A 16716-nucleotide genomic window follows, 5' to 3' on the forward strand; every position below is an offset into this window, starting at 1 on the left:
CGTTCTGCTTTTAAGGCAGAATATGATTTCATACTGGCAATGTTCCAGGATAGAGGTTATCCTAGTGCACTTTTGTTGGATGTTTTGAAAGTAGTATGTGAAGGCAGAGAAGGTAGGTTTGCCCCAATTTTAGGTAAATTGGATGTAGTCAACACTAATAACAATAACATGACTACTGGAGAGAGATTATTTAAATCAGTTTTGACTATTACCTATAGTGGTGAATCATACCTGATCAAACAATTTATTGATAGAGAATGGAAGAAATTTTCTGCATTATCAGATTTAGATATTATATTTGATAAACCTTTACAATGTGTATATAAAAATGGTCAGAACATCAAGAATATTTTAGGGGGTAGTGCACACAATAATAAGCTGAGACCTTTTCAAAACATCAAAAATGGTACTCACAGGTGTGGGCACTGTAGCCAATGCAGTTATGTTTTTACAGGGGAAACTCTATACTTGAAGGTTAGAGGTAGAGATATATCTACCAGGGGCTATGCAAATTGTGATACAACTGGGGTAATATATATTGTTACTTGTGGGATCTGTGGTTCATTTTATGTAGATAAGACGGAAAGAAAATTTAGACAGAGGATATACGAGCATTTATATGACATAAGGAAAAAGAATGAAAGTAATGCTCTATATAGACATCTTCTATCTTGCTCACAAGCAAGTTATCAATTTTTTGTTATTGAAGTGGTCCCCATTGACCCCAGAGGTGGACCCTGGGAAAATATGATTGAATATAGAGAACTGCACTGGCAAATAACTTTGGATGCATGCACCAGTCCAGGTCTGAATGATATGTTATCCATCAAACCAGTCCTTAAATTGAGGGTTGCAAAACTATTGTAACCTCAACAACAATCAATTCAAGTTGTTTAAATTGGTATATACCCATTGTTATCCACTAGAGGGTGTAGGATGGTTCATTCAATGTTAAATACATTTTAAATATATATATATATATATATATATATATATATATATATATATATATATATTTATACTTATTTTTATAATTCTTATTTAATGAAAACTGTTTTTAAAGAATTTTAAAGTTTCTGACGTTTTTATTTATGTATTTTGTGATTTAAGATATTCAGTATTTTTTCACTATTTAAAATGATTGCACCTTAATTCACTACATGGTTGGTTCAATTTAATTAGGATAGCTATTTATTAACGCCTAATGTGTTCTCAGTATCTCATCTGATGAAGTTATTTGGTGACAAAAACGTATAAGGAATTGTGGTGCGTTAATGTGTTTTGGTGTTATGTCTGTGGTGTGGATTTGCTAATAAACTGTTCGTGCTTGAACTACGTGGTCTCCGGTGCTACTTTTACTTGGTTTACAGTACTGTGGTTGGAGCATTGTGCCATATTCACTTTTTGGATTTATAAATTTTGTATTTACCCTCTCATCTATTGTGGAGAAGGAGTTATTTTATGGTAAAAATGAAGTATTAAAGGTGTATCTCATCCTGTTCATAACCAGCATTTGACTCAAAGTTGGTTTATAATCTGAAACACTCAGGCCATGTACACTTTAGTTTTTCAGAGAATAATTTAAGAGAATAATGAACAGAACTTTGACATTTACAAATTTAGTTTTAACTAAAAAGCAACAGATTCGAGGAAGATAGGGACAAACATTACAAGGAGAAGAGTTTAAGATGGGGATGACTTCAGAATTTACCTCTCAACTCCCGGTCATTTTGAATCAACTTTTTCTGTTTTCCCTCTTAATTCCTTTGTAAAACTTATGAAATTTGGAGTAAAGGGGATGACTTGTATTTAAATAATGAGTAAAAAACAGCACACACGGAGCTGGAGAGTAGCTGATGCAGGTAAAAAAGTTAAATGATGTTGGGCGGCACAGTGGTGCAGTGGTTAACATTGTTGCCTCACAGCAAGAGGTTCTCCGGTTCGATTCCCGGCTGGGGTGCCTTCTGTGTGGAGTTTGCATGTTCTCCCTGTGTTCGCGTGGGTTTCCTCTGGGTACTCCGGTTTCCTCCCACATTCCAAAGACATGCATCTGGAGCATTTCTCCCCGAGCCTCCGCTGAAAACAGGCTCTGTGGAACCTAGTCAGACTTTCCCGGTCAACAAATGTTAAATAAATAAATAAATAAAATAAAATGTCACCAACTAGATTTCAAGCACAAAGATTTATTCCACACAAAAATCCAGGTTATATACACAAGCTTTCGTCCCTGCTCAATCAGGAACTTCTTCAAAGTGATTTAGTTAGTAGGATATACTTCATTTAAATACTTGAATGGCATATAATCAATCCTAAAAACACGCCCCCCCCCTTATTTACATAACTAATAGGCTATATCTTATTGTTGTGTCTTTCGGCTTTTCCCGGTTAGGGGTCGCCACAGCGGAACTCTGGCCCGCTAATGATTGGCAGTAGATTTTTATGTGCCAAGTTGCCAGCCCTGACATACAACCTTCAACGAAGGTACGCTCATTCATGCATGTCTCCAAACAGAAGACGCTCTAGCTGAGAATCGAACGGGACAACGTCTTACTGTCAGGTGACAGCGCTACCGCAGCATCACCACCGCAGTATTAAAGTTATAAATACATGAATATACTCTGTCTCATACATAAATACAATACAATGACTAAAACATACAATTTAATGTTAATATAAAACATATAAAACCACTTCTATATAAAATTAATCTTTCCAGAGCTATAAGTTTTAAAAAAACATGCAGGTTAAAAACTGTCATTCAGTCCAGGTCATTGTAGGGAGTTCATCCTTAGTTGCCATAGGGCTTCTTGTTTTTCTAGCATTAATGCCCATGGTCCATCCCTTACATCTGGTGTGATTACCTCCAATATTCCAAATTTAGAACTATAGTCAGGGTAATCCATATTATGCCTAGCTAAAGCATTTGTTTCCTTTTTGTTCCTTATATCTCTTACATGTTTAGAAATTCTACTTTTTAGTTTCAGCTCTGTTTTTCCTATATAAAAACATGGACATTTTGTGCAAACTGCACAATATACCACTTTCTCTGTTGTGCATGTGCATCTACTGGTTATTTTTACTATGGTATTGTTAATGTTAAGTGAACTACCCTCATGAATATAACAACAATAGTTACATGCACCACATTTTTCATGTATCCATTTTGTGGGTTCACTTGTGCATATTCTAAAAAGTTTTTCATAGTTATACCCTTTTTATATACAATGGTAGGAGATTCACCCACTATATTCCTGGTGTCTCTATTATTAGTTAATATCACCCAATTTTTTAAACAAAATGTCAGCTACACTCTTACTGCTTTTTTTTTTTAAATTGTAATGAATGCACTGTTAAATTTCCTCTCCTCAGATATCTCAAAATTTTGACCGGTTTCTTGAACTTGGGGTTGCATAACAGTGTTATTCACTACCTCCCTATCATTCCCTCTTAGTTCTTCTTGTTGTTTTTGGTATAATAAAGGCTTAAAGTGTCCCCTCTCTCTTTTATTTACCTCTTCTAACACCACATTATTTATTAGTGAATTAGTATCCCCTCTTCTGGAACATGTCTTTAAGATGGTCACACTCATCCAAAAAACTTTCAAGTACAGATACCATCCATGCAGCCCTTACATATTGACTATTTACTACGGCTTTCTTTTTTTAAAGGGATGTGAACTACTGAAATGTAAAAAACTATTTGAATATGTTGGTTTTCGGTAAATTTCAGATTTAAACACCTTAAATACTCTGCCTTTCATTAACCTCACATCTAGGTGTGGTATTTCATCAACTCCAACTGTATGTGTGAATTTTAGAAAAGGGGTACAGCCATTTAGATATCCTAGGAAATCAGGTATATCTCCTGGCCCCTCCCAATACTTAAAAATGTCATCCAAAAATCTCATATAACATGTGCAGTGGGAGAAATAGTTTGAATTAAGTATTTTTTCTCCCACTGCAACATTACGATATTAGCATATGTCCCATTGAAATGCCCTATGTTAGCAAATAGTACTCCCTATCAAATAAAATAAAATTGTTATGCAAAACAGTGCTTAATAGATGTTTAAATTTATTAATTTTTACCTGTGGTATATTCTTAGATATTCACAAAACCATTCTACCCCTGTCTCATGGGGTATAACGGTATAGAGGTCTTATATGTCTATGGTAATGAAAGAACCACCTTCAGTATATTCCAATAGATTAATTCTCTGTAGAAAGTCCCACGAATTTTTGCATACACTCTTCTCTTCAGATACAAATTTCTTTAATTTGATATCCAAGTACTTTGCTATAGGTTGTAGGACAGAATCACGGGTGTCTACAACGGGTCTCATTGAACTCCCTACAATGGCCAGGACTGAATGACAGTTTTTTACTTGCATATTTTTTTAAAACTAAAAGCTCTGGAAAGAGGAATTTTATATAGAAGTGGTTTTATATGTTTTATATTAACATTATATTTATTCATTATTTATTACTTTAATAAGACATATCCTATTAGTTATGTAAATAAGGGGGGAGTGTTTTTAGGATTGATTATATGCCATTCAAGTATTTAAATGAAGTGTATCCTAACTAAATCACTTTGAAGAAGTTCCTAACTGAGCAGGGACGAACGCTTGTGCATATAACCTGGATTTTTGTGTGGAATATCTCTTTGTGCTTGAAATGTACTTGGTGAATTCTACTCCTGTGGTGCACAGGGTATGACCTAGGTGATCCAGGTTCAATTAGCAGCTTGGGTAGTTGACTGAGCTGCAGGGAGGGTGGAGTAACCATGTGGGTGGCCCCATGGTGAACCTGGAGAAGGCTAGGATCACAGAGGATGGGTGTGATCTAAGGGCAATTAGGGTGGGAACTCAGCTGAACTTCTGCAGAGGTGGGGACAACACATCACACATTCCCACTGCATGAACACCTCCATGATGTAACAATACTGCTGGGGAGTGATGGGAAACTTGGACAAGTCAAAAATGTAAAATAAGCCCCAATAAATGACGGACAATCTTCCCAAGACATGTTGTTATTAGCAAGCATGTGGGGAATGTAACCTTTATATCAGGGGTTGCAAGAAACAAAGCTTACGTTACTCCTCATCATAACAGCTAGCCAGTCTAAGGCATCCACAAAAAACATTCACCAATGAAATGTCAAACATTCCTCAATAATCTCACAACCACACACACACACACACACACACACACACACACACACACACACACACACACACACACACACACACACACACACACACACACACACACACACACACACACACACAAAACGTCTGCCTCTGGTCTCATATCAATGGTAAGAACATCCATGCTGAAGACAGAGATGTATTTTCACAATGAAAGTTTTTTTTCTCACACTGGTATTTTTCAGCTTCTTTCTTTTAACAGGAATGAAACAAAGTATTGTCTTCTCCCTGTCTAGACATAAATGTGTATTAAAACACTGTGTCTAACATCAGTAATTTAGAAACTCTAAATAATGGACTGCTGTTAGTTGAAGCATCTGTAAAACTCATGTTGGTCAACTAAAGTATCACATTACCTCTGTGTTATAATGCTACCCATACCCAAAGCAGTCTTAACAAAAGCATATATGCATAAACTAAAACTCAGCAGCTCATCTCTGTATATCGTTTCAGCAAATCACATATTATAAATTATGTATCAAATATTTTCATCTGGGGTCTATATCACGAAATCGAACTTCCAAAATGTCGAACACCATAAGTTCGAACTTGGAAGATCGAATTCAGATAACATCGAAACAGCAAATTTTTTCCCAGGAAAAAAATTTGCTGTTCCGAAAAACACACGCATAACACAATCACACCAAACACCTTCAAAACCTACACTAAACCTAAAATACACCACTATCTATGCACTATCCTTAACCCAGCCCTAACCCTATCCCGTCACTATCGCACACTTACCTGACCTGCGCCCTAACCCTAAAGTCCATCACTATTCCATACTTACCTGACCCCTCACCCTAAACCTAAAGTCCATCACTATCGCACACTTACCTGACCCACGTCCTAACCCTAAAGTCTGTCACTACCCGTTTGTGCACTTATCTTGACCTGGTCAGAAAATGCCGAAGCCGCAGAAACAGCCAACCAAATTCTTTCCCTGGGAAAGAATTCGGGTTTCTGCGGCTTCAACATTCTCAACTTTCGAACTACCAAGTTCAGCCTTCCAGGATTCGGCGTTCTTAACGTTCGATTTTGCAATAGGAACTCTTCATCTGAAGTTTTCCTAACAGTCTATTACTAAAGCATCATCTTCAAATTTGCACTAAAGCATTAATCACCAAATATCTACCAACCTTAAGTCTTTACTATAACCTGAGATTTTCAGCAAATATAACAATAAAATCTAGTAAAGTAGTTTATCAATCACCAATCTCTATCACTTTAGCAGCCTTTTATAAACAAAATTAAAATTAGAACTACTGTTTTACTAGTGTCTTATCTACCACTAAAATCAAAAAGTCAGTAAAGTGGAGGAATTTCCCCACTACACAACAATAAACCTATTATTGTATTATTGTCCCAGCAAATATTAAACATTTAAAACGTTTTAATAACCTTTTCTCAAAAACAATCAATGAAATAGTTTATTATATTTAATTATCTTATTAAATATAAATCAGTGAACCAATGCACTGGAAGAAAGGAAGAGAATCCCCCTCTGTCTAAGTTTAAGATGACCATCTGTGAAAATTAAATATGATGTAACATCAAATTACTTACATTTATATAAAACCTTCTTCATAAATTCTTTAATAATGTTAGGGGACTTCATACATATGTAACAAAAAAAAAAATCACCCACCAAATAAGCCCCAAAAATTAAAATAATATCTACAAGTAACTTTTATTTATACTTATTTATATTTATTTCTATTTCTTGACAGGGAAAGTCCTACTAGGCAAAAAAAAAAAAAAACATTTCAGTTGGGACATGGGAAGAAAATCTCAACACAAAACATATACAATGTCATACATTAACTCAAAGAATAAATGTGACAAAGGGTAACAGATGAAATACAGAAATATAGGGTTAAAGAAAAATGTTCAATAAAGTATATGAACATAATTCATATCCTGCAATACTGTTATAAACCTACTTTTACATACACTGGATAATCACGCGTTACATTACAGTGCAGTAGTAGATATTTGTAAACTAATTAAATTGGGTACTTTGAATTGACACCAGTGATGAAGATGAGGTAGAAACAGAGAAAGTATTGCTGACAGATTTGGTTAACTAAGAGAGATATAGCAGTTAATTACTACTCAGATAAGACAGACTTGTATTTTGAAATAAAGTAAAGGTCAGGAAGATTGGGAGGCATAAGTATGCATATAGTGGCAGTGAAATAGTAAGTAGATTAAACAGTCATTTTGTAGTGCTTACTCTTTTTCTTTTGGCTGCTTCCGTTAGGCGTCGCCACAGCAGATCAACTGTTTCCATTTTTTCCTGTCCTTTGCATCTTGCTCTGTCACACCAACCACCTGCATGTCCTCTCTCACCACATCCATAAACCTTATCTTAGGCCTCGATCTTTATCTGTTACCCGGCAGCTTCATCCTTAGCATCTTTTTCCTACTATACTCTACATCCCTCCTCAGCGCATGTCCAAACCAACGTAATCTTGCCTCTCTGGCTTTGTCTCCAAACCTTCCAACCTGGCTGACCATCTAATATACTTATTCCTAGTCCTGTCCTTCCTCGTCACACCCAGTGCAAATCTTAACATCTTCAACTCTGCCAAGTCAAGCTCTGTTTTGTAGTGCTTACAGTATGTATTATTGTTTAAGTTGATTTTTAAAACGTTTTAATTTTTCAATTTGCTTGGGAGTTGAATTGGGAAGTGAGGCTGTCTTTGTTGTTGTTTGTTGTGGGTGAGGATGTGTTGGATTGGCAAGTATACAGGAGTTTAACAGAAGATGAAAAGTACTTAGGGTTTCTGTGCTATTTGTGATTGAGCAGTTGGCAGTAGGATTGCTTGTTTGATTTAATCTTTTGTTTAGTTTTTATTCAAGAATAGATTATACTAATCCTGGAATTACTAAATACAAATGTAATATCCAGTGTAATGTATCCAGATATGTAAACCTAAATAGACAACAATCTGAAATTTGATATTCATATTGCACGAACCATTAAAAAGGTCCACAAGAAACTTGGTCTCCTGTATAGGAACAACAAATTCCTAACCAAGAATACTAAATCCATTATTGCCCGAACTCGCCTACTATCTACTCTCTTATTTGCTTCCCCAGTATTAACCAATATCTGTAAAACAGACCTTGCCAAACTTGAATCTTGCTACAATATGATAGCCAAATTTGCAACTGGTGCCTTATATAGCTCCCATCACTGCACATCACTTAGACAACTAAACTGGCTGGAACTGCCACAATTACTGAACTTTAATCAACTAACCTTCGCTCACAAAATCCTCCGTCACCCAGATAAAACTCCTGCTCTTTATAGCCTCTTACAGCCATACAACTCCTCTAGACATCTCCGCTCTTCCAACAACCCCCTCCTAAAGGTTTCCAAAGTGAATCAGTACTTTCATACCACATTTCCAGATTATGGAATTAACTCCATAACTCCGTTATTTCTAACTGCTCTATCCCACAATTCAAAAAGCTACTCAAAATACATCTTTCAAATTCTTGTCTCTGTTCCTGCAACCCTACTTGATAGACCAAATTCCTTTCTTCAGTAGCTATTACCCTTCTGTGTATAACTTACCCTCCTTTAAACTTGACTAGCCCATGACATTATATCCAAGCACAGTTATCTCTCCTGTGTAACAACTTACATAATCCTTCTATCCTCAACACCACTTTCACATACCCTCTCCATCCCCACTGTCTGCTTATATCACTGATCAAAAAGTACAAACGTTTTACAACCAACTGTTACTTTCCATCATATGAATTCTAACCCACGTAATAATGTCTGAACATATACTACAACCTTCTCCTGTAAATACAGTCTATAACTTTTTTTGTACAGCATTGTATTCTCATAGACTATTTTTTATGGCTTGCTATTCTTTACTTTCTTGTATAACTTTGCCATTCCTCTGTATCATTTTTGTATTGTCATTTATTATTGTACATTGTTATGTGAATTATTAAGCAAATGTGGAGCTTTTCTCCCCCGGGCCTCCGCTGAAAAAGGACCTGTGTCCAGTTGGACATTCCCAGTAAACAAATGTAAAATAAATAAAATAAATAAATAAATCCCATTCTTCAGCAAAGCATGAACATTCATTCTAGTTTCGATAATCTTAAACTGACATACAACCGCTAATATAAAAAAATACCCAATGCCCAAACTTCCAGTACAGTCATGTAAGGTTATATTGCTTTATTATAAACATTCCAACTGCCAATGTTCATAAAGTCACTACTAGAGAATGACAGCCCATATCCCTGTATGCACGCATGCAACCTTAACAATATTTCTATTTTGCTTAATCTACCTCATGTACAGTATTCATTGAAAGCCTTTACATAAAGAATGTCCCTTCTGCAATTTCTGTTCTTCACAAAATACTATTAGTCTATTAAAACCATCCTGTACATTGAAATTTGCAATTTCAGTGCAAGGCAGAAGACCCCACACACACACACACATACCCTATACACTATCAAATAAGTCAAAAACCTTCTGCAAATTCTTTTCCAGTGTTTTTATCCAAATCACTTACTGAAAATAACTTACCAGCCAGCTCACATAATGAGTAAACTCCAATGCCCAAGAATCACAAATCAGATTGACAATCATGGTGCTGCGGTAGCGTTGTCGCCTCACAGTAAGACGTTGTCCTGTTCGATTCTCAGTTAAAGTGTCTTCTGTGTGGAGACATACGTGAATGGGCGTACCTTCGTTGAAGGTTGTGCTTCAGAGCTGGCAACTCGGCACGTAAAAATCTACTGCCAATCATTAGTGGACCGGAGTTCCGTTGTGGCGACCCCCAACCGGGAAAAGCCAAACAACAACAACAACAGTTATATACATATTACAATCTGATTTGCTGTGTGGAAGGGAAATTGTTCATGTCATATCATATCCCCAAGTAAATAAGGAAATACCCAGCCTTTAGAATCCTCATCAAAATGTTTATCACATTTATCCACTACTTCTACTGAGGACTAGCTCCTTTTCATACCAAAAAGCAAAATGTACCAAAATCACTACAGGTTTACCAACTGCTTGCTTTACTTCAATCAGTGGCAATCAGTTCTCAATATCCTCTTGGTAAACCCATTCCAAAGTACCATCTTGGTTTTAAAAACTCCAAAAAAGCCAAGGTTTCCCGATTTTTCAATATTCAGTCTCAAATTCCATGAGTGTGCTTCATTTTTTGACAAAACCAGTTACTTTTCAATATCAATCCCAAATGTTTTGTTCTTTATTTTACAACAATTCTGTATCAACAGCAAGGCAGTGTCACACTTATCTTTCAAACACTGAAAACTGGATAGTCTTGGCCACTCCATTTGTCAAAACATTGAACAGACTCGATTCTCTTTATATATAACTATATCCAATGCACATTTCTGACATATTAATAACACAATTGCATAACATTTTGTTTTCTTTTCCACCTCATCTCACTCAAGCAAAGCTACATCTCTGCAGTCAAATGCAGTCTCCATTTCTTCTTCCAAAACCATATTAATCTCCCATGCTTACAGCAGTTTCCACCAAAACTAAAGCTAAGACTAACTATATTAGCACCACTGAACCGGGCTTGTTTAAATGTCTTTAGGAAATACACTAAAATGCTCTAACATTGTCAACGATGCTAAAAGAGGTAACCAACTAGTCAAAGCAATGTGAAATCTGTCCGAACTGCTGTTTATGTTTCAAAGTGTTGAGGATTCACAGAATGGGGTCTCACACTTAGTAGGGAGCCTGATTCTGGTCCCCATCATAACTCGATATTTAATCTTCTACTCCATTTACATAAAGGCTGTCTATACTACACTTTTAACAGCAGAAAGGAGAGTGGTTTTTTAATATGTTTTTAACCAGAGATTTATATAGTGCTCCAGGTACAAAGGTGTAATATAAAGGTGTGGCATTAATTTTATGCAAATTGTTTATAAAATACTTTTGTTGGTTTACTGCATCTATTCTACCATATGTGTAGCATGTAAAGGGAAAACTAACTGCAAAAGACACAAATATCACAAATAATATTGCAATGACTATCTGGTATGCTTGTTAGAAACTGCTATTCATCTGTATAGCACAGACAATTTAAGAATATGAACTAGGACAACAGGAAAATGATATGTTTCTGGTCTGGTTGTTGACTTGCATGTATTCATAATTCTCATGAAGTAGCAATTGCTTATGCTTCATGTAGGTCATATGATGAGAATAAAAAATATTGCATTTATAGGTCAAACATAATTTGTAAGATGCAGTCTTCTGTACCTGGATATCCAGTAAGCAATTTCCAGTTTTTGTAACGGATTCCAGCATGGATGGATGTGTTGAAAATAGAACTCCAACTGTTTACTGTGGCTTCTGATGGTAATCTCTCATTGCTTGTACCAGGACCTGGAAAAGAGAAAATGATAATTTGCTTGTTTAAGGTTCTCCATTGTGCTTTGAAAGCAGCTTTATTTATTTACAATTTTCTTTAACTAGAACTGTCAGGATCATGTACTATATTTTTTGATTTGACTGGAAATTTCATACCTTGTTGACACATTAGCTTAGGCAGAATTACCTGACTTTAGTTCACTTCCTACTAATTTACCTGATGAGTATTATGGAAACAAAGAGGAAATCTCCGGTGGCATTAGATGTCCAAAGCACCTCACATGGCTCCTGTTGGTTGGGAAGTAGAAGCAACTCCACTTCATAGACCATGAAGCTCCTCACCATGCCATGGAGAGTAAGCTCTATGACCCACCAGCAGGAAAAACTCACCTTTGCCAAGGAAAAACAAACATACCTGCTTTGCAAAACCATCTCTTCACTTGCTATAGCACTTGAGCATACAACAAAGATTTGACATCCAATCAATGACTAAGCACACAGTAACATATAAAGAGGCTTAGTGCCTATCAGCTTTGAATGTGATGTGTAACCAGCAGTGGTGATTTGTACCTAATGGGCTTCATTCCCCCCCTCCCCTTCTCTTCTTCTCTTGAAAGAATTTCAGTCTCAAAACCCAGCCAGTCCCACAAGAGAAGGGCAGATTTCAGATTAAACATAACAAAGTTTAAACGTTTAGTTTCAGATGCCTTCAGTAAGCAGTCTACAAACATGGACATAGTCTAATTAAAGAATGTCATACTAGTAAACATTCACAAACATGCATTGGCAGAAAAGGTTGAAGACCATGAATTATTTGTCTAATAATTATATATGTTAAGAAAGTTAAAAATGCAACAGTGATATAACTACCAATTCATACAGAATCAAACTAGAGGGCAGGGTCATGGTGTAGAGCTATAAAGCCCTATGAACAACCCAGGTGACCTAGGTTTGATTACAGCTTAGGCATCTGCAGTGTTGGCAGGAAGGGAAGGGTATGCCTATTATGAGTGGAGGGCATTTGTAGTCCACAGAAAAGAATAGCTCTTGAACAGAAATAAACAAACACAGGGGAAAGTAAACCGAAGTTAGGTCATAAAATAAATAAATCTCAACTGCCCTGCACAGAAGCAGCTGCTGTCACAAGCCCCCCCACCCCTAGGATCCCAGGATGCCCAGAATCAGAGAAACTTCCATGCGTGGAAGGAAGTGCTGATAGACCCAGTGATGGATGGATGCACAGGGATGGCAGGAAGGGGAAGGTAAAGTGCTGATAGACCCTGTGATGGATGGATAAGTGCTGATAGACCCTGTGATGGATGGATGCGCAGGGATGGCAGGAAAGGGAAGGTAAAGTGCTGATAGACTCAGTGATGGATGGATGCACAGGGATGGCAGGAAGGGGAAGGTAAAGTGCTGATAGACCCTGTGATGGATGGATGCGCAGGGATGGCAGGAAGGGGGAGGTAAAGTGCTGATAGACCCAGTGATGGATGGATGCGCAGGGATGGCAGGAAGGGGAGGTATGAAGTAATGGGTGGAATGGGAAGGAGCTGTAGCAGTCTGAGAACAAATCACAGTGTAAGAAAAGGCAAACTAGCCTTCAAACACTAGACAGGCATGACAATTCAAGCCTCCTTTGTAAAAGATCAGGCAAAGAACTCTCAAATATTTAATTGCCTCTGCCTCTGTGAAAGGAAACTCCTGTCTGTTGAAAACTGAGTTAAATAAACATCTTGAAAGATTGTAATTTCACAAGCACTTAAGCATACCAAATGTATGCTATGACATTACCTTAACTACACTGTTTTTCTACATTACGCGAGTCAGCAGATGTAAGTCTCTGGTACTGGATTGTTGGAAGACAAACTGATTTCTTAAAAGAACTTTCATTTGGTAGCATAAATCTGAACTTCACTATACTTCTAGATTTTTGTGCAAAGAATGAAAAGTAAGCACGCTAGTGTGAAAAAAAAATCAGAACACAGTTTCCAGCCATCAGCCAATATATAAAAGACTAGCTAAATAAAACCTGGCTCTGCTTTTGCACTACCCCAGGCTAATCTAATCTCTCCCTCCTTCTACCACCAGCGTACTTTGACTATATTCAGAGAGAAGGAATTAGTAAAATCTATTTCTTAGATAAAGATCAAATATATTTTTGCCTAGACTATTTTATCTAGTCATCTCTGTTCCAAAAAGTATACTCAGTGTGTTTAATGTCATCTTTATGAACTGCAACTTATGAATACTTTATCTGTTAACAATGTTTTTTATCAACTTGTTACAGCTGTCTAAACATTTGCACTATGTATGTATATGTCCACATGTATGAGTTGAAGCTGAATTTTTTACATAGTTAATATGTCATTCTTATGTTTTAGCCTTTGTAATAAATTTATTTAACTATAACCAAATTATGTTACTGTGGAAGTTTTCCCCTCGGGCCTATGCTGAAAATAGGATATTATCCCAGTCAGACCTTCCTGGCAAATAAATGTTAAATAAAATAAAAATAAATAAACAAGATGTGCCTACCGATGCTATGTTAAAAACACAGATGAACTAAAGGCATGGATGCATACAGGAGGCTGGATTTCTAGCAGAAATCAGTTTACATCAGTTAGGCATAAGAACAGGCTTCATTTTTCAAACACTGCTTTCAAGTTTCTAAAAGGCAGATTAAACACCAGGTGTTCTACTTTATGACAGACTGACTCTAAAGGACTAGGTTTCAGCAGTCATCAAAGGGTGTTACTTTCATCTGGAGAAACATAGCCTAGATTAATTAGCTTGGTCCATAGTCAGACCCAGATTGTTTATTTTATTTACTTATCCTTTGTTGACCAGGTTAGTCCCACTAGACCAGTAGCTCTTTACTGGGGAGAAGTGAGCTGATATTTATACTACTAGAAGAAATTTGGCCAGGGCATTGGGGCACTTCCCTTAGTTCTTGTTGTTGCGAGTGGGACCTATTTTGCAGGACCACTTCCTGTTTCTGTCCCAGGCACAGAGGTGGCCCACAGAAACACTGAGACAAATCGAGAAAATTAGATAATGCAGCAGTGAGAGAAATGGAGGAGAAAGCAAATACCAGGACTGGATAATGTGTGTAGGACTCTGAGGAGATGTGTCAAAGAAATCTGACAGAGATGAGCCAGAAAATGATGGATGTATAATTACAACCCTCCAGTCAGGAGCATTGTGGGATGCTTTACTTAAAGAAATGGTAATGCAGAGTTAGACAGAAAATGAAGGAGATGTTTCCTGGGGGGTGCATTATAGAAAAAAATACAAAAGGGGGATACACAAACAATCTTGAAGAATAGTGGTAAGATGGAAAAGAAACATATGCAAAGAAAATAAAAGAAGGCAAAAGGGGAGTACCAGAAATGAAGGCAGAAGAAAATGAAAAAAAATAAAATATGTGTTAAGGATTCAAAGTAAAGAAGACAAAGAAATGGATAGGTATGAAGTGTGGGATAATTTAATAGCACCTTTGGTTGTAAAAGCACCTGAGGTAAGAGCATGTATTCTTATTAACAGAGACACTTTGTGCCATTATATTTGAGACTGTTTTTTCAATGAAAAAGTTTCTAGGAGAGTATGAAAAATGAAAGACTGCAACCCATAGAATCTTTATGTGATAAAAATATTTAACAGGGAAACAAAAAAGAAAATTCATGTAAAATTTCAAACAGAGGTGGAAACAGAGACATTGAAAGGACATTTGGAGACGGTATGTAAAGTAGTACTGCACATTGCAAAAGTTTATGACAAAAGTGGTTTATTGACTGGTGGATGGGATTGTAATATTGTGTTAAAAATAGAAAGAGAAAACATTATACATACACCAAGCATGATAAATGTAGAGGGTAATAGGGGTGTCATAAAATACCGGGGATAACCCATTTAATAAGGAACTGTGACAAAAAAAATGTTATATTTGTTGGAAAATGGGACGTGATGCAGAAAAATGTGAATTGAAGTGTTATAAATGTAACAAAAGTGGACATTCATGAATGGATTGCAAAAACTAAAATAAGAGTAACGAAAAAGAAAGAGGAGATAATGAACAAAAGAAGATATTTCAGAAGTAGTAGAAATAGAACGAACAATTAGATGAGAAAAAATAATGAAGAGGACACAGAAGATGGTTCTGAAATAAGTGATAAAGAAGAAATAGACTGGGAGGTAGCAAAAGAAAAATTCCATTGGTAAAATGGTAAAAGACAAAGAGAAAATTTAAAGGGAAAAGTACAAAAGAAAGAAATGAAATGGATGAAAACATATACAGTTAATGCTTGGGGTTGGTATAATGGTTAAGGTGTTTAACTCATAGACACAACATACAGTGTTTGATTCTCATCCTTGTGAGATAATTGGCTAAGCTTAGAATGGCCTACTAAGAAATTTAGCTTAGTAATTAGCTATGAACTTATGAAATCATAAATCTAAGGAAAAGGGAACATTAAAATTTTAGAGTGTTTTCTGTAAACGTGAATAGCGTTAAGAAATAGTAATAAGAATAGGGACTTGGAGTGTTGTAATACATGTGATGTAGATGTAATTATATCAGAAGACAGAAGGTTTTTAACAAATGAAGGAAGATTACAAACAGACGAAAGATAATCTGGAATTGGGAAATGAGACATGATCTGGAATAGCTGGATTCTGCAGAAATACAGTAAAGATGTTACATGTAACTTTAGCAAAAATAGTCTCTCACTTGCTGAACTGGGCTGGCTTGAGCTCCCTCACCTCCTTCAATGGTATCAACTCTCACTCGCCCACAAACTAGTAAACCATCCACTAAATGTCCCATCCCTCCAGAATCTACTCCAACCCTATCGTACCACCAGACCACTAAGATCCAGCAACAAAAATCACTTGCAGATCACTAAAGCCAATAACTCTGCTGGTGAAGCACTATTCTCTTGCACCATAGCCAAATTATGGAACTCCCTCCCACCCACAATTACCTCCATACCATCATGCACCCACTTCAAAACTTTACTAAAAGCGCACCTAAAAACATGCTGGCTATGCCCTTGCAACTCCCACTCTAATATCACCCACCCCATCCAACCACTACCTTCCCCCCC

At 36.5% G+C, this 16716-nt stretch overlaps 1 protein-coding gene across 1 annotated transcript in view; it reads right to left on the reverse strand.

Moving 5' to 3' along the window:
* ARSB (arylsulfatase B) overlaps positions 1-16716 on the reverse strand; it is a 1447444-nt gene that overhangs the window by 61038 nt on the left and 1369690 nt on the right. Inside the window, exon 7 of the mRNA XM_044063707.1 lies at positions 11501-11626. Within this exon, the coding sequence (XP_043919642.1) occupies positions 11501-11626 (126 nt within the window). The remainder of the gene's footprint in view (positions 1-11500; positions 11627-16716) is intronic.

The sequence above is a fragment of the Protopterus annectens genome, chromosome 2.part2 (assembly GCF_019279795.1).
Source record: "Protopterus annectens isolate FY-2018-M chromosome 2.part2, PAN1.0, whole genome shotgun sequence".
NCBI classification, from domain to species: domain Eukaryota; kingdom Metazoa; phylum Chordata; order Ceratodontiformes; family Protopteridae; genus Protopterus; species Protopterus annectens.